Genomic DNA, 19,014 nt, shown 5'->3' with positions numbered 1-19,014 from the left:
GCTGCTTGAGTGTCGCCTTCAACCCCAACAAGTCACGAAACGTCTGTCAATGTCCTCGACTGTAAAAAAAAAAAAAAAAAAAAAAAGACGAGCCATCCTCGAAAGAAATGGGTCCAAAAAGCCAATCTTTACAAGAAATACAGGACAGCATTTTTCAATTTTGAATAATGCAAGAAAAGGAAGGGAGTTGTGTTTGACCTTCAGCTCTTCATCGTTTGAATTTCCATGTCAAAGTTTGTTAGTTTGTTTGAAACCAGCGAAGGCAGAAAAAACCCAAAAAACTGAGAATTTCTTCCAGCAGCAAAAAAACGGACTTCCCTCTGAGACCCAGAAATCCAGAATAAACACTCTTTCTCCCTCGCTGGATCATCGTATTTCTCTGCAACTCTGCTCACATTACTCCAATAAAATCCTAACGAGAGGAAAAGAGCTGCATGGCAGAAAGAACGTCTTTCCACTGTCTGAAACATCTTTTCGTTTCCGTGGCATGAACTTAAAAAACGACAAATCAAAGCAAAGAGGAGCAGGAAAAGGCACAGCGTGGAAGAAGCCAACCCTTTTTTTTTTTTTAAAGGGCTACAATCAACATTTAGTCTTGAAGCCATCAGCCATGGGTTGATTTATTCAGAAACACTTTTCTGACTTGTTTTATGAGAAGTTTTGGCTCTTGTCCTCTTATATTTTGACATTCTGAGAACTACTTGGACATGATTCAGATGTTACTTCGTTCATCTTCATGCGCGCCAAAAGATCCATCTCCTTACTTTTATCCCGTGTATAATGACTCTGAATTCCCTTTCCTCTAAACTAATTTCTCCTCATCATCCCTTCTGTTTCACTGGGACAAACGAAGCCGTTCTCTTGCATTCACAAAACAGCAAATCACGGGCTGATTGGGAGGAAAGCGCCGAAGCATTGACTGGTTTATTGTCTTTTTACAAGAGCACAGAGAGGAGATACAGCGTTTGGGTGTGTTGCTATCACTCCGTCTGGATCACTTTTTCTCCAAACACACCGATTCTAACCACACAAGGGACTTTTTCAATAATTGCATGTGATTGGAACCTCGAACTCTTGTCTGAGTCTGCTCCTTTTAATTCAGTCTTGGCGTTTACACTCACAGTTGCACTCACTGTAAGTCATTTGAGATTAGACATCCGCCATATTCCAAAATATGTAAATCACATGCAGATTGTCATTTATGAGCTCTCACAGGAAAAAGGCAGCGCTCACAAACACATGTGGTCATTCATTCCTCGTCTCCTGTGGCGGTCGTAAAAGCTGCCAACAAAGACTATTGTGTTCATGTGTCAAATGTGAAACAGGCAGCCGCCCAAAACGCCACGTTTTGTTTCTGCAGCGAGAAACGGATTTGACATCCTTTGTCGACTCGTTCGTCCAAACCCAAATGACATCAGGAACGAGGGATTAACTACACAGAGAGGCAGCTCTCATAAAGAGAAGACAAATGAGAGCCAGATCAGGAAAAACCCTCAAGAAGAGACTAAAATAAATCCAGTGTCCTCCAGACTCACCACAAACCTCTGCAGGCCCGTCCCCCCTGCGTTCCCCACGAAGATCCCCGAGCTGGCCTCGAAGGTCAGAGGCTGCGAGCTCCTGACGAAGTCGACCCGGTGGTACTCCTCACAGTCCATGAAGAGACGCACCTGAGAGACACGGGCACAGGTACACAGACGTTTAGTTTCAACAAAGTTTAACGTTGTCTGTCCTATATTTTGTGGGTCATTCTGTGTTATTCCACATTGTTGTGTATTTGTGTTTAGTAAAGCACTTTGTAACATTGGTTTATACTTTACTAATCCGTTACTTGACTTGTTTGTTGCAACTTCTTTTTCTGTTATTTTCTCTCGGTACATGTGCAGCGTTAAGTGATCTAACCTCTCAGATTATGACGGACTTTAGACATAGTAAATAAACATCTGTTTCACACCGCTGTGTGAGATTTTTTGAAAGATTTGTTTTGGTGACTTTTTTTGGAATGATTTAAAAAAAGAAAAAACGAGTGTGGCAGATGTGGACAACAAAACGACTGCAGACAAAACAAAGACTGAATCAGTTTTCATACTTTTCATTCAGCGTTCTTTTCCCTCGGGATCAATAAAGTATCTATCTATCTATCTATCTATCTATCTATCTATCTATCTATCTATCTATCTATCTATCTATCTATCTATCTATCTATCTATCATTGGACTGAGTAAAAGTAGTATTGTATAAAAATATCGCATGTGTCAATCCCAGATGCCACCTCCCACACAAACACATGTGGTCATTCATTCCACCTCCACATTGTTAAAGTTATGGATACAGTGTTGGTGTTCATCAAGGTCACACAAATCATCTTTACACCCACCTGTGCCCCCTGAACAGTCAGGGTGAACCTCGCCCATCTCCCCGTCAAGTCTCCCATTTTAAAAGACGCTGCTTCCTGCGTCCCTCTCGTTCCTGGCTCGGTGTAGTACAGAATGACTCTCTGGGAACCATCTTCCACCTCGGATAAGGCTATTCCCAGGTGTACAATCTTTTGGTAAGCATCTGTGATGGCGAACAGCACTCCACCTTGCCTTGTGGTGGGTTTCGCTGTCACAGTGATGGCGAAGTCGTTGTAGAAAGGGTCGGGGATGAAGGACTTTGTGAGGCGACCCACGTTGGCGTCCGGGCCAAAACTGTAGGCGGGATAACCCTCAAAACCCGTGACGAAGGAGACGGAGGGAGGAAGGGGGACTCCGATCAACTCGGTCAGGTCCAAGGCTCCCTGAGAACCCCGATCTGGGAGAAAACAAACACACAGGTGGAGATTAGGTTAGTGGAGGGTAAAGGAAAAATAAAGCATACTACCAAGTGTGAGACGGAGTGGAGAACAGTTAACAAAATAAAATAAACCAAGCTTTGAAAGTCATCAGACAGAAAAAGTGATTGCTTCCATACGCAGAGTAATGTCAGGGGTGAATTATGCGCCACTGGTGCAGAACTTGGCATCTCATACACAGACTGCTTATTGACACAAAGAACCTCTTCGATCCAAATCACTGCAATAAGTGTATTAATGATGTTTTACTAGAAGCCCCTACAGCTCTATGTAAACCTTTAAACATACTCTGAAGCACAGTAGGAATCCTTCTACAGTCTGTACTTTCCAAAGTGCTTTTTGCAATGTGCTGTGTGCTCAGTGTTTGACGTGTACTTGGACTTGACAGGGTACAATCCATAGAGAGGAAAGAGGGGCCCGGCTCATCTCTGCTCTGGAGCCCCCTAGTGGGTTAATCCAGCTGCGGGTCAGAGGGCTCGTGTGTTATCTTAGAAATTAAAGCATTCCACAGTACAGACAGTTTGAGAGCAGTCGGGAGGCCTCTTTAAATCAAACTCTGAACATCAGTAGTAACTTGGAGTATTACATTTTATCTATACTGGTTTTTTTTACTGATTGTTGATCCATCACAGATTCTATTTGATAGACAGAATGGACGGCCATCTTTGTTTTGTGCATTCAGACATTGTAAAGTTTGTCACGTCACCAAAGGTTGTACTTTAGATAAATGGTCGCAACCATCAGTTGCTAAACTGAGGCATTTACAGGAGTGAGTTTGAATGGCCAGCAGGGGGCGACGACACTGCTTAGAAAAAGAATAAAAACGTACAAAACCAGACAAGTTTTGGTCCACACAGCATGATCATTTTGCAAACTATCCAACAGCCCCATTTAGAGTACCATAAGGTGTTACTACTTCTATCTGACAGGTAGTTAGCAAGGCCGCGTGTGTACCAGGTTAAAGATAAAGTTGATGCATATGCATCACTTCTGGTTCCAAAACAACACAGCGAATGCAGAAACGGTTTCAAGGGTGGTTCAAAAACCAGACTGGTAAACCACGAAGTTGAACAAGTGTGTGCAAATGGTCTAAGTGATATTATTTACAAGTACCATCGCTGTAAATACAGCTGAACTCGTGCTTGCTTGTTGTCTTTCTTTCCACATGAATATTTGCAAATCCTCGCTCATGCCAAAAACCGTGTGTTCTTAGTTTGTAACCAACAGACACTTAATTACTATATGAATGCCCACCTACCACAACATCTGCTCTCTCTCTGTCACACACACACACACACGCACACACACACACACACACACACACACACACACACACACACACACACACACACACACACACACACACCCTCCACAGCTGGTTCTCCTTAGTGAACAGACCCCAGGAACAGTCGTCTGTTCTCCGAGAGCTGTATGGGCAGCAATGTATGAAGAGGGTGGGCATCTGGAAGGCATTAGGTTAGACTAATACACACGTGCTGCGCAGTGGCAGCTCCTGTTAATTAGGCTTACCGCGTGGCGTTTGTGTAGGCGTGTGTGAGTGTGTGTGAGTGTGTGTGTGTGTGTGGGACCAAAAACAAAAGGAAAAAGAGGCAGAGAATCGACACATGAAGCCTTCAACGAGTGCAGCTCTGGGTGTGTGTGTGTAGGTGTGTGCGTGTGTGTGTGTGTGTGTGTGTGTGTGGCCTGGTCGGCTTCCCACAGGAAGAGAGGAACACTTCTTCCCCCCCGTGCATTAATTGGATTAAAACCTCCACAGACAGGGCAATTAAAACACATGAATCCGACCCACACCGTGATTTCTGAGTTGATCTCTGGAATTAAACTTTGTTTTGCCACCACTCATTTTCAATGCAGCACGAAGACTTTTAGAAATGCTCTCCTTCCTTTGCTACAACCAGTCAAACTTAAAGGTGACGTGAAGCTGCTTTTTTCAGGTGGATGCCATGATTATCACTAAAACAGCAAAACAGCAGCAGCAAGTTGATTGCAGTGAGTTTGCAGAAACTTTGTGTGACCATCAAAGACCAACATTCGACATCTGAGCTTTAACAGTCAAGTCCTTTCTTCTAAAAAGCACAGAACACTGAATTTGTGCAAAAAAGGAGGGCACATTTTGCAGCTTCACATCTTACCCCCAACCAATAACTTTAGGCATATTTGACACAAACGATGTAATCCAGATAGGAAGAGTGCAGGTTAAAAACTGGAAAAACAAACTTTAGTGCTGAGCTGATGTTTCTAAAAGCTCAGTTTTCCATGCTAGTCAGGAATTTTCTAAAATTATTAACACATAAAAAACGTCATTGAAAAGCTTGGGTTTTCAATAACGTTGGAGTTTGTTATTTTCACAAAAGTGGAGCCAACATCTTGATGTGATTGTGATTTAACTGTGCACGTCTTTTAAACACTTCAACAGTGAACATTTTTGCCGATCAAGAGCGCGTTTCATTTTAATCTCTCTTCTTTTGAATCAAATTTAACGCTGAGAAAGACCGTTACGACGTACGTCTTATGATTTGACTTGACTTTCAGGCCCTCATCTTACAGCATTAAGCTGGTGAAGTGAAATCTAAGCAAGCTAAAGAAGACTCACGGAAATATTTTCCAAAAGCTCTTTGACCCATTTCAGATTCCAAAAAAACCTGGACTTCGATTCTCTCGATTGGTCCGCTTGGTGCCTCGCCACCAGACTCAGATTTTTTTTTCTTTCTCAAAAGCTTTTTAATGTTGTCATTGTTAAAGACCTGCCAAAGAGTTCCTGCCAAATGTCCCTCAGCTCAGACTGTCGCTTTTGCTCTATCTTTGCCCGAAAGTGACCTCACTGCAGATGTTCCTCCACTGAGTCAGAGACCGAACAGCTGGACAGATCGCCATGGAAACTAAAACACACTCTCTGAAATCACGCAGGTTCTCATGACGCAACGAGAACACGAGAGCTTTCGCTGACTCACCGTCTGTCCTGTCAGGCCCTCATCCTACAGCCTTGTTTGTTGTGGGTTTCTTAAGAACACACTGAATGATGAAAGTAGAGCAGTGCAAATGTAAAATATCCCCTTGAAAGTGAGTTTCAGCTGGGAGACAGTGTATTGGGGTCAGGGCGTGACTCCTCTGTGTAATCAGGCTTGGCTGAGCGTGAGCACCACCTGCTCTGGAACCGGGTGAGAAAGAAAGCAGAGAAGAAGAAGAGGGATCCTGAGCTCTGTGTCCTCTAAGGGTTGAAGATAACTTCGAAGAGGTTGTAAAGAAGGACAAGACGCTGCCAGGTGATTCAGACTTTGAGTCTCTGAGGACTAATGCTTACTGTTGTGAGGTAAACTCCCTTTACTCCGAGAGAGAGAGAGAGAGAGAGAGAGAGAGGAGGTCGTGTTTGACTAAAGGCTGGTGAAATACTCTCTCCAGAGCTGGCTGAACACTGCACAGCTTCCGTCTCTGCAACATGGCAACCTGTGTGCACATGAACTCTAGGGAGGAGAGGATGAGGGGAGACTGCTCTTTCCAATGCACAAAAAGAAAAATGCATTTTTCAGTGTTTCTGTTTACATGGTATCTAGTGTTTGTTATGCCCGCTCTCTTTGCAGATGTGCAACAGTCGATCCAAACACTGCTGCCTGCTTCCTAAATGGGACAGTGTGTTTACTTGGAGCGAGTCTGACTGCCAGAGTGCCACGCAGTTTTGGCGAAATCCGGACGATTATGAAGAGCAGAAAGTGCACCTCTTCACTGTTACATGAGAAACACTTCAAAGAAACTTTCAAACCGGGACATCTTCTTGTTTGGAATATTACACGATTGGACAAAAACCTTGAACTTTGATGAACTTGCACTGATAAATTGGTCAAGGCAGGTAGCCTCTGTTTCACACAAACTGTGCACTCTGAACAGGTGATCTAAAGTTCAGCGTTCCTGATGTTTTGGACATGATACAGGGAGAATGTCAAATGCACAATCACCACCATGTCAAACAAAATCAATAGTTGTAGGACTGGCCGAGGTGTATACCATAACATAAGGTTACATTGTGCTGTTTTGCTTCGACTTGGCTCAGACGTAAAGATTCATTATTCGAGTTTCTGGAAAATAAGAAAGGTCATAATAATGTGGCGATGATGGACACAGTATTTGGAGCGCTTTAAATGGTGCCGGCTGAAGTCCCTCTGCTGTCAGTCAGTCAGTCCCCAGCAGTTCTGTAATGAGCTGTCACATCTAATAAGAGTACAAATAAATGGAATCTAATCAGCCTCAATAATCTGTGACTCCACAGATTCTCAGATAGGAACATCTGCATGAGCATGGTCCTTCTCGCACAAACACAAAAAGTCAAAATCCAGAACAAATGGCTCATAAACTCTCTCTAAGTGTTTAAAGATGAAAAACCTCACTGTGGCTTTGGGCACACCACATCTTACTAACACTGCGCTCTCTCTCTCTCTCTCTCTCTCTCTCTCTCTCTCTCTCTCTCGCTCTCTCTCTCTCTCTCTCACAGACTTCATCACTGTGGGATCCTTTTAACCATTTGCACTCCACATTTCTACTCTGAAATGTTCAATCACGCAAAAGCCAAAGTGCCAAAAAGCCGGATGTCACAATTGCGGTTTGAGAATTCAAATTTGAGAAGATGATTGAAGTCAAATTAAGCAAGAGGATCCAACTGGGTTTTTTTTTTCTCATTTCCTGGAGAAAACACTCCATCTTGTCTGCCGAGTTTGAAACATTGAATGTCTGAGTGTCCCTGAATGCATCAGCATGGGAGTGCACCTGCTACAAATTGCTTTACCAAGCAACAACAACTTGTTTTTGACAAACATACGAAACCAACTAAACTTCATGTGAATGTGATTACTTGTAGAGGCTGTTGGGGTGGAAGGGAAATAAATCTCTAAGTTTATGGATATTTTTTATATTTATTTATTCTTTCATTGTCTGTCCTCATCTTTTACCATTCTTATTATTTGATCTCTAGAGTTTTCTTTTAAACGTTTGTCTTCTTGCTTTAACTCTATCGTCACAGTTGAATATGTTCTACAGTGTAATACCTAATAATGCCTCACAGTCGGGATTCTTCTTCTAAACTCAAACTTTTAAATACTTTAACAAAGCAGGACTTAACTATAACTAGGGCCCGACCGATATCAGATTGTTGGGCCAATATTGGGAAAAAAATTAATCTGATACAAATATTTTGGACAATAATCCTTTTTATGTGTCTTTGATGTTCAGAGAAAGATCGATATCGTCATACACATTTATTGCGTTGCAGAAAAGATGGTTTCTAAACTGGAAAGAAACATGACTCTGCAGAGTAATAATGTGTGTTGTAATCAGCCCCCTGCTGGTGAAAGAGAATTGCTAGTGTAATGAGATTTTTGACAGGTGAATGAATCGAGCAATATCCGTACATATCTACAACAAAGTTGCCAACGATTAATCGACTCTAATTATAACGTGCACTATTTTAGTAAAAATTGCTAAAGCTTCTGTGAGTTAAAATGTCAACTAAAACTAAACAAGACCAGATCAGCATAATGATTAGCCATTAGCCAAGGCAATCATGATGATTGATGATTCTACTGTTAAGAGAAAGCAGGTTGTTTGGGAAAAAAAATAAAAATCAGCAAAGAGGTATCACTTTGTCCACAGGGGGCGCCAAAATTGACACAAAGTGAAAGATTCTCACAGGAGCTTTAAACAAACAAAATAAGCTGTAATTGAAAAAGCTTAGTGCAGACATCCAAATTTTCTTTTCACATCTGTGTGTTTAAATAAGTAACCTTAAATAAATGCTAACACTTAAACAAGCATTTCCTTCTTTATTCTTTCTCTCTGTCGGACAACAGATTCAATCTCTTCCACATTGGCCCCAAGTCATTTTTTCCCTCAGCTAGACAAAACAGAGACACCTCATAGCCTTTCATTCAGTGTTTGACTGACAGAGCGGTGGTGATGTCAGCCGTGTGTTTTAGAGAGAAGCAGGAAGTTCTGAGTAAATTGCAAAGACCACACAGCTTGTGTTTAACTTGAGTATACTCACAGAAGCCTGTGTGTGACCAGGTGAGTCTGCTGGCCTCCCGTTTAGCACAAAGCAGCTCTGTCAGCGCTGAGCTAAAGTGGAGCGAGGGCGTTAAGGAGAGGAGAACAGACTTACGTGTGAACGCTCTCGCTGTGATCAAAGACTCGCAACACTGAGGTCAGTGATAGGTGGATAATGTTCAGGGTGATGTCAGACACAAACACTTCTATGAGCGTCTGACATCAGAGAAACTAGCACTCCAAGTTTGAAACTTTTTAGGAAAAATTAAATGTGTAAAAACCTGCTAAGCAATAAAAAAATACTTGTGAGATTGTTCAAACTAATCTCATTTGTGTATTTTTACAATGTTGATGATTTTTACAATCGCAAAGCACGAGACAAAGAAAAGAGCATGAGAATGTGTCCGTCAAGTTTAAGCAGAAATGTAAGACTCGTGCATTTCAGGAATGAATTCGCACCTGCATGTGTGACTCTCTTGTATGTCAGGAATGTGATAGCCATGCTCAGATACGACTTCGAGGCTTGTGTGTGCTACCAAGTGCACAGAAGGAAACAGTCTAACACATCAAAAATGTCTTGATGTCAGCAGGCAACCACATTTTCTCACTATGCGGCAGCTTTTCAGTGACACATTAACCGAAACAGACAGTTTGTGGTTGATATTTGCATCATTTTATTGATCCCAGTGGGGGAAAACGGATTACATGGTGTTGCAAGCACCTTACTGCTGCAACTGAATCATATGAGCCACACATGGCAACAGATACAGTGGAGAATCACTCAGGATGATTTGTATGGGAAAGTCTGAATGACTGTTTAAAGCAACAATACGTAGTAATTTGGTTTGGTGCACTTTGGCCCCCACTGAAGGTCTCTGCGTGTAACTGCACTGTTATAAGACACATTGCTTTTGAATCCACCTCTCATTCACTGTGCATCTGTTTACAAACAGATGGTGTGAAGTCTATAAAAAAAACGTGAGAAGCTGAGTAAGCTGAGCAAAGTAGCCTTGAGAGTTTTGAAAGGCACCTTTAAATAAAATGCATAATAATAATAATAATAATAATAATAATAATAACAATAATAATATTTATTATTATTATTATGTCCACTGGAGAGGTAGGGCAATATTACCGAATTTCAGTTCAATCAAACCGTATTAGCTTTGTTTGAAAACTGAATTTCAGTGTTGAGCTAATGGCCGTAAAGCTGCTCAGACTTCTCACTAGTGACCTTGGCCTGCTGCTAAAGTTACATAGTGCAGTAAACAGGCGATTAGACAGCGCTGTGGACATGGAGAAGTTGGATAAAAATAATGTTAGTTGTGAATGTCTTCATATGTTTGGTTGTGAAGTAAGTTTCCATTTCTATTTGCAAAGTTCATAATGTGATATTATTCATTGAAATTTCTTTTTACCAAACGACAGTTTCTCTATGAAAACTTCCGACATTATACAAACCTGATGACTACAACTATCTGTGTTTTAAGGGTGCATTTCTTTCGATGATTAACAACAGTGTTAAAATACAGCCATGAATTTACTCCTCAGAAAGCACAGCTACAAAGAAGGCCTTCATACTGTAGATTCAGAAATGCAAATACATATCAGGAGCTGCCATGTCAGGATTCCAGAGTGGGAAGTTAACCATGTGCAGCTTTTAATGTTCAGTAGGTGTATAAAAGAACCTTGTTCTCGTGTTGGTTAACTGTCAGAGTCGCCAGGAAGCTCACTTATCGTGCAGAGATGGTACGAGTCTTTGAACAGAGTTTGCTTTGACATTCGAGAGAGTTTGAGTTACGCAGAAGATCCCTCCATTCTATAAAGTACAGTATAAAAAGTTGGTTCCTAACGTGTCATTGAGTGCAAACATTTGGCTGGAGCAGTCCTCGTAAAGTGGAAGGACATTTTCCACAATAAAGCCAGCATGAGTTAATGCTCTTAGAGGCCTGCAACAGGACATCAACGTAACACAGCACAGCTGATTAAACCACTAAATAAAAAACAGCTTTTCACAGAGATGTAGAGTCCAAGTGCTCGTGCTATGAACCAGAGGGTTTATGGGAATCTCTCTGGTCTCTGCTGGAGCAGGTGTTTTAATTCAAATTTGAAATAAAATCTTCTGTTGTTTCTCTTACTTTTTGAAATCCATCAGCAGATTCGGCTTATCAATGCCTTGGCAGTTAAAAACAAGCTGCTCTAATTTGTGGAGCAAATCAGCGTCCATTGCACGGTCAGGGAGATCGTTTTTGGGGTATTTCCTGCTCCAACTTAATGACATCATTCCCCTTGTTGCACGCCTTACTTATCAGTTGATGCAAAGTCGATGCACTTGAACAAAGTACTCCACATACAGCTGCTGAGAACACGAACGACAACAATATGAAATGTAAGATAAAGGTAAGGAAAGGGAAAGAGCTTTACGTCATAATATACCGTTACCAAAGACATTAACCACCCATCACGTCGTATTACTCTATCAGTTTTCCATGACATGTTCTGCTCTTGGCTCAGTCGAGCTGCTTTACTTAAGAGCCAAGAATGACTCAACCAAACTCGGTCCATGTCCCCAGTTAACCCCATTTCACAGATTTCCTGTCAACACTGAGAAAATAGAGGCCAGTTCAGCATTATGCCAGGGGCTGATTATTCAGGCCCAAGCAATTAGTTCCCAGGGTGAAAAAATTAAATAAATAAAAGACAAGAAAAGTGCAATTACTTTGTCGGGTAGAGGGAAACGAATACTAAACATTGAAGGTTTTAGGGGAAATTCCACAGTAGCTAAAGCACTTTAAATAATACGCAATCCTTCAGGGAGGAAATGATAAGCTGGATTCAGAGTAAATGTTTAGTGGCCTTGGTAGCAGAACGAGTGAGACAATTTTCTATGGTTAATATCTTCAAAACTCTAGGATTTAGGACATTTTAAAGCTCATTTACTAAGGAGTTTCTTTAAGTATTTTAAAACCCAGTTTAAGTCATTTTTTTACACCTTGAATTTGCAAAATGTGCTTTACTCTGCACAACCTCGATTCTTTTATTTGCAATAATTACACGTGTATAATGTAATGCTTTGGTTTAACATCAGCCATCTGCCAAAGGATCGACTTTGAACACTCTTTTCAACTAGTTTCCTCTGCAAAACTTTCAGACCCACCTTGAAATAATGAGGGAGCACCAAAATATAATCAGCGTCCAATCAGGCCCACCTCCTTGTGTTGTTGTAGGACAAGTGAGACTAATCTGGTTCCATCTGCCATTCTCCGCTCCAACAAATGACTCCCTTTACCCACCGCAGCCAAATGAGGTAGTGCCCTGTCTGTAGTTATTGATGTCAGCAGCAGGACTGAAACCACCGAATGCGACAGGAGAGAAGATGTATGGGATTTATTTTTTGCACAGATCCTGGGGTTTGTAATTGACTCTGTTTGAGAAGTGAGCTGTTCTGCGACCTCAGCTTTTAATCTAATTGCTGTCAATGATACAGTACAGTGTTGTTGGCTCTAAAGCACAGTAGATTACCAAGCACATTCTAATTGACAGACAATGCACCCCAAGCATTGTTTTCTGCAACATATGTTAGGAAAGTACATCCTGATAGGCCAATATTGGCTCAACGATACCCACCAAATTATAATTTAAAACCTCTCCTATGGTCATAAGTTTAAGTTTAATCTTGGAATCATTTAACAAGTTTTAGGGAAGTGGCATTTGGTTGTTTCATGCATCTGATCATAAAGGCTCCTGCATGCTATAATTTTCTGGAAAAAGACACCTCCTATGAAACCAAAGAACACAATAGAGGGATTAAATATCCTATATGACCAGGCAATTCCTCAAGATCACCCATGAAGAGAAGAAGACGTTTTGCCTGTACTCCGTGTGCACAGCTTTAAGCATAATAGGGAAGATGCTGATTTGGTTTCCAGTGGACAAAAGATGATGAAGATGGTGTTTTTTACGTGGCTGTTTTGATCGATCTACTGTCAGGATTAAAGCAGTACAGCTGCTGTCCGGAGATTGCGTTGGCAAGCCCTAATGTTTGGTAATCTTCCAACAGAGGTAAGAGAGCTTTGCAGCTGTACGTCAACAGGATTAAGGAATCACAAGTCATTATGTTGGGTTGTCTTCTTCTTATTGATGATTTGTGGGAGTGTTTTTTGACATTTCATCCATCATTTAAAGCGTCTACATTTTCCTAAAATGAGGTCTTTGTATTTTTTCTCTTTCGAGTGAACATTCTACTGTTCTTGTGCTTGATGATCTGTGCCATGGCAACCAGAGACTGCAAACCTGAAAAGTTTCAACAATGCTTTTATTACTCCGTAGAAATATTGCTGTTTGCTGACATTTTCTTTAGCCTTCTCACACTGCACTACACATACGCACACACACAACAGGAGCCTTATGTGGGACAGGTAAAGTGAGGTCTGGACCGGGCTGAAAGGGGGCCGAGTGGTAAGCAGAGCGCATTCTTGTGTCCCTTCCAACATTCATCTTAGGGAGCAGGGTTGACTGTCTCTCAGTGATGCGAACCAGCTTCTCCTTACCCGGTGGTCCCTACGAATACTGTTGGTTAAATGTATGAAAATTTATACAATTAAAAGCCATTACATATACTTTTTTTTTTTTTTTGGTGTTAATAAAGTCTTCTATCTATTTTCCCTTCTGTAATAGTAGACATGGTTTTGTGCAAAATGCAGTTTAAGGTCGTACACCAGATGTAAATTCACTGGAAATGAAAACTCCATCCAAGGATGGCTGTATACTCATTTTGTTGACACATGGAATATTTTGTATCCAGGGATCTGCCCGACAAGACTCGCTGATTCGACAGAGGTGAATAACTGCGGCACTGCTGTAGGTTTCACGAGGGGTTAAAGGTCCCTGTGTGACTTCAGCAGAGCGTGGAAGAGGAGCATATAATGACTTCCTAATGACAACAGCGTACAGTAAGTGGAGCATCCAGGAGTGTTGGGTTCATTACAGGTCTGGTCAGAAGAAGCTTGTAGCGCCAAGATTTATGTCTATGTTTAAATGTCTTTGAATAGTTTGTACAAACATGAATGGGCCAACTGTTTGGATTTATTTGGTGTCCAGCTGGATGTTTCCTCTTACAAATAACCCATGAATAACTTTACATTCCTAACTGTGCATTTTTGCACACTCCTCCCATGACCTGTTAGACACAAAGTAAAGTCATCACTTCAGCAAATGTGAAAACGGAATCAAGGAATATTTGTGCTCAGTAATACTGAAACCCAAACTGGTCCTGCAGATTTTAAGTGGCTCTAGAGTGTGCCTATATAAGCCAACCCTGGACAGGTCTGGGGTCACTGATAAGGGTCTTATTTCTCTGGGCCTGGACAAGCTGGCAGCACCGAGGCTGCCGAGAGCCAAAGGTCAAATAGTTCAGTCGGCAAAGCCAGTGGAGCCAAGTATTCCTTCTGTCTGTGTCGCTTGAAACACACATTTACACACACACACTGTTGCCTGCTCCCCATTCCTTCAGAATTCTTATCTTCCATCTTAATATGGAGTACCACCTTGGCACAGTCGGCGAGGGAACAGTGCTACCTTTGTGGAGCAGAATATTTGCCATGTTTTTTCTTGATTTCTCACTTAAAGCCCCTCAGGTCACTTTTCAGCAAAATATTTGAGTTACACACAGTTTTTAGATGCATGTATTGGCTATTAAATAACAGAAGGGTTGAAGGTTCTCCTTCTATCTTACTGCTAGTATACAGAAATATCTGTATCAGTATAGACCCATTACATCCTTGGCCTATGCTCTCCTGAACTTGTGTTTTTTTTTTTTTTTCTGCTGTGACTTTTAAATATGATTTAGAAAAGTTAAAACAGATTGGTTAAATTAGACAAGGCACGATAAAGCAGTGAAGTGATAACATTCCCAAAGCGGTCACACCAAATCTAGAGTTGCTTATTAAATAAAGTAGAATCCTTACGAGTGGGAATAAGATTTTATGCAGCTTAATGAGGTACGCTGGTCTTTCCAGAACATTCACTTTTGAACCAGTACCAGTTGTCCTCTTTATAAAGAGTTCATTTTACTTACTGGAAACAAAAAAACTTGAATAACAGTAAACGTTTCTTCAGGTACAAAAGGTACATTAACAATAGGATAGGACTAACCACTTCACTTACAGCACTAAACAGAGGGTCTTGCATCCTCAAAAAAAAAAAAGGTTATTTTATTCTCAACCTGTCTCTGCTGCTCTTTGAAACTTTAGATATATGATGTGATGTGGAATAGTGTTGAAAGGGTGTTGGGAAGAATCTTATTCTGCCTTCAAGTTAATTAAAGCAACGAGAGGCTGGTGGTAAAAGCGGATGTCCACAGGGGTCAGATGTCATGGGGCTCCGTGTAAACGGCACGTTGTTTCGGCTTACCCCAAGCTGTGTTTAACCAGCTGTAGAAACTGCCCTCTGACCAAAGTGTCAGAGGAATCATTGGCTGACTAAAAACAAAGTCTGTCTGTTCTTGGCAGCTTGCCACTCGTTCCAGCCTTCAAAGAGACCTTTGGAGAGAAACATATCTTTTTATTTAACAATGGAAAGATGGAATGATCAATTGGGGATATCTCTACATAAGTTAATACAACAATAGGGTGTAATCATTATGAGGTGGGGTTGGTAGGGCTGTCAGTGATGAAAGGAAAAGGCAATGAGTTAAAGGAGCTGAATGGAGCAAAGAATCTCTTCCAGCTCATCAAAAAAGCAACTGACGCCTTTTGACATGGCTCCTTCCAAAAGATAAAAAAAAAAGGACGGAGAGGAAAAGGAATGGAAAAGTGCTGACTGCTTGAGTGAGAGGGAAAGAAAAAAGAATAGAAAAGAGAGAGAAAAGCTATAACCATAGCGAATGTTCTTCGGTGCAACTGAGGGATCAACATCTGCGACTGAACATCACAGTGTGACCTTTTCATCGTCATCCATAGTAGCTCTTTAAGCTATAAAAAAATCCTTTAAGATCCACTTTCCCTCTTTTCCAGTGATGAATGCCAAGGATTTGCAAGCAGGCCATGGTTTGGCATGTTTGCATTCATCACATAGGAGATACTCGTGTAGCTTATCCAAACTGTTCCTACTCGTGGAAGGCGGAGGGCTGGAGGAGTCTGAGTGATAACATCTGCTTTGGCTCTGCATTGTGAGTTGTTTGCTGCGGTATAAAGAGATAGCTGTCAGCCAACCCACTTGCCGCCCCGCTGTTCGTTGACTCAAGTGTTGCCACTTTGACGGCGCCGCTGGACTGTCCCTGTTTAAAGGTACTTGACCTGTAGGGCTGGCTAAGATGAGAATGACCTGGATGACCTGAGGTCATTGTCCTCGTTTCAAGTTCTGTTTGTTCAGTACATGAACCTGGTTTACCTCAAGGATTTTACCTTGAAAAATTCAATTTGTCTTTTCATTTTTTGCCAAGTGCTTGTTCATAGTGGATGTCAATGGGTCTCTGGAAATGCTACTGCAAAAGCTGTGGACCAGGGCTAAATGTAAAGTATCTTGGGTTAAGGTTTTTGCTGATTGGTACTCTTTAAAAGAATAATTGTTCAAATGTATAGGAATGTGAACTGTGAACTTCAATGCCTCACGAATGATATTGCTGGGACATAAAACCCATGGGAGTTGCTCCTCATTTCCAAACCCCCAGCACAATGCCGCAACGAAAGATCTCTGAGCAAATCATGCAATGTGTCTTCTATCCACACTGTCTCATAGATAATTGGTCAATTAGTTGCTTAATGCACTGCAGGTTCACCACTGGAGAAGGAAATGATCCCAATCCTTGACCTCAGTGCCCAACAACAACTAGAACACTCAGCAGCTGTTAGCATCATCCGTCAGGCCAAAAACAGGTCAAGCTCATTGGTCCGTTACTCCAACTTGAAATTCCTCATCTTGCAAGTATTTGAGTGCTGTGGTCACAACAAATGCTGATTGTTTGAATGGAGTTTTCATTTAGAGTTTATAGGGCTTTATTCAATAAGTTGTTTACAGATTAGTGTAGATTTTTAATGGACCAGATGGACATGCTAAATTCTGGTTGTCTGGGTAAACTAAGCAAAGTAGAGAACTGGTCAGATCTGCGGTGTGTTGAACTTGTCATTGTGTTTGACAGGCATGAAGAAGATTAGCAGAAGTAAGAGACAGCAATGATTAGAGTTAAATGAATAACAATAATAACAATGCCAATCAATATAAAGAGAAAGACAATAAAAGCAGAACTATTGGTTCTGTTTCAGGCAAAAACTAATGATCTAAATGGTCAAACACTTACAGTAGGTTGGCCAGCTTTTATCAATCATGTAAAAATGATAATCCAGTGAAGAATTGGAGGGAGGACTAAAAGATACATTTTTCCAACATGTCATTCTGGTGAAAACTTGAAGCGTGAGATATTAACATCTCTAATGCAAGAGGATTGAAAAGGGTCAGAGGTTTAAAGCAAGCACATGAAATAACCCAGACAAATAGTCTATGTCTATCTAAACCCAGATTCCCAAAAGTCCTATAACTTTATAATGTATTCCATAACGGTCCAGCTCCTAAGCAGCCCTATGGACCCTCTGAGGTCTCTGCTGGAAACATCTGCACTGTTTTACAGTCACTGATGGTAGTCTCCAACATCATCATCTCAGCCATATTCAAACTGGGATCTCCACAGAGAACATCTTTGACAAGTGCATCCCCACAATGTTAATTTTCCAGTGAATTTTCCCTTTAGCTTGATGACAGATTTGGAAGTTTTTCCGTGGGTGTTGGCCTGACAGATTGGAAAACTGTTGAGAAAATCAACACCATGAGGTGTTTGCTTCACTTCAGTTGCTGACATTTTTCACAGCAAAGATGAAACAAATGGAGTAAAAGTTAGTACTGTGTTATTACTGGCTCCAACACATGGCTTTTTATTCTTTTGACCATAAATCTTAAAGTAATTGGCACACATGGATAAAAGTCAGTGAGGCTTGCCTGACTTGTCTTTATTTGATGTTTGACTACCAACACAGATGTACACGACGACTTATTTATTTCTGAAAGCAATAATCCAACATCTCAGTCAAGTCAGAGCTTGATCCTCATGTCTCCTTTAATATGCAAAATGTGTTTAAAAGCAGTAAGCTAAAGTGTGGAAACTACATTTCTAGTCAGCTATCTGTGGAGGTGGATTTATTATGTTTCAGTAGTAAAACATAAACAGCATGGTATGGTGTGGTATTACACCACATAGCACTATCTTGAATCATATTGTATTGCATTGTATCATATAAATGTCAACAAATATCAGTCATTCAACTGCAATTCAAGCCTTCAAATTAAACTGTACAGAGCCATGGTTGGGGTCCTGCAATTCAGAAAAAAATCCAGTTGGGATCAGTTAGCCTCGAGGTGTGCGTCTGAATGTGGTAATATGTGTGAGAGTTTTGGCATTGGTGTCAAGCTTTCCAGATTTAGAAGCTGGCCTCTCTCCTTGCTAACAGCCATCCTCTAACAGAGGAAATCACACATAGATGTAAACCTCCATAAAAAATACTCAACAAGTACCTGCTGTCACTCTGACAGGCTCTTTGAGCTGAGCTATCTGAGCAGGAGTTCATTTACCTAAAACAAACTTAAAAAAAAAACAAAAAAAACCAATAACTGATAATCAGGTCTTGGCTCAGGTTGTCTTTTGTTTTGGAGATATTGTAAGATGAAGATGTAGACTTTGATTTGTTTGTTTTCTTATTAGTGTTGCTGTAACGTTACCAAACTCCTTCCTGAGACAGTTTACATGATTTACCGTATATAAATGTGATATTTCAAAATAAATTGGTTCCAGTCCTTCTGCCTTGTATTGACATTTTGTACAAATCATTACCAAATGTTGAAAAACCAAAACACCTGTTGAGATAGTTCAGGGTGGACAGGCCCATGTCTTTGAGACTTTGTGAGATAATCCAGACACTGCCTCTATCTCATCGTACAACTCTAATTCTGGGATGATTAAACATAAACATGTCCATTTTCCATCTGTTTCTTTGCAAAAGACTTTCTCATCTCCAGAGTCTGAACTGATCCTACAAGGCAGCAATGAGACTAAAAGGAATGTATCGTGATGAAGGATGGCCCGAATTCAA

General features: G+C 41.0%; 1 protein-coding gene across 5 annotated transcripts in view; it reads right to left on the bottom strand.

The window, feature by feature from the left end:
- The window catches only part of LOC306834742 (uncharacterized protein), a 97,745-nt gene that overhangs the window by 22,589 nt on the left and 56,142 nt on the right, over positions 1-19,014 (bottom strand). For all 5 annotated transcript variants that reach the window (XM_079360883.1, XM_079360882.1, XM_079360880.1 and 2 more), the window contains exons 3-4: positions 2,375-2,790; positions 1,536-1,667 (exon numbers count right to left, since the gene is read on the bottom strand). In XM_079360883.1, coding sequence (XP_079217009.1) covers positions 1,536-1,667; positions 2,375-2,790 — 548 coding nt within the window. The remainder of the gene's footprint in view (positions 1-1,535; positions 1,668-2,374; positions 2,791-19,014) is intronic.

This window comes from Symphodus melops (genome assembly GCF_947650265.1).
Source record: "Symphodus melops genome assembly, chromosome: 14".
Taxonomy (NCBI): domain Eukaryota; kingdom Metazoa; phylum Chordata; class Actinopteri; order Labriformes; family Labridae; genus Symphodus; species Symphodus melops.
This window is presented reverse-complemented; position numbering and strand designations above follow the sequence as displayed.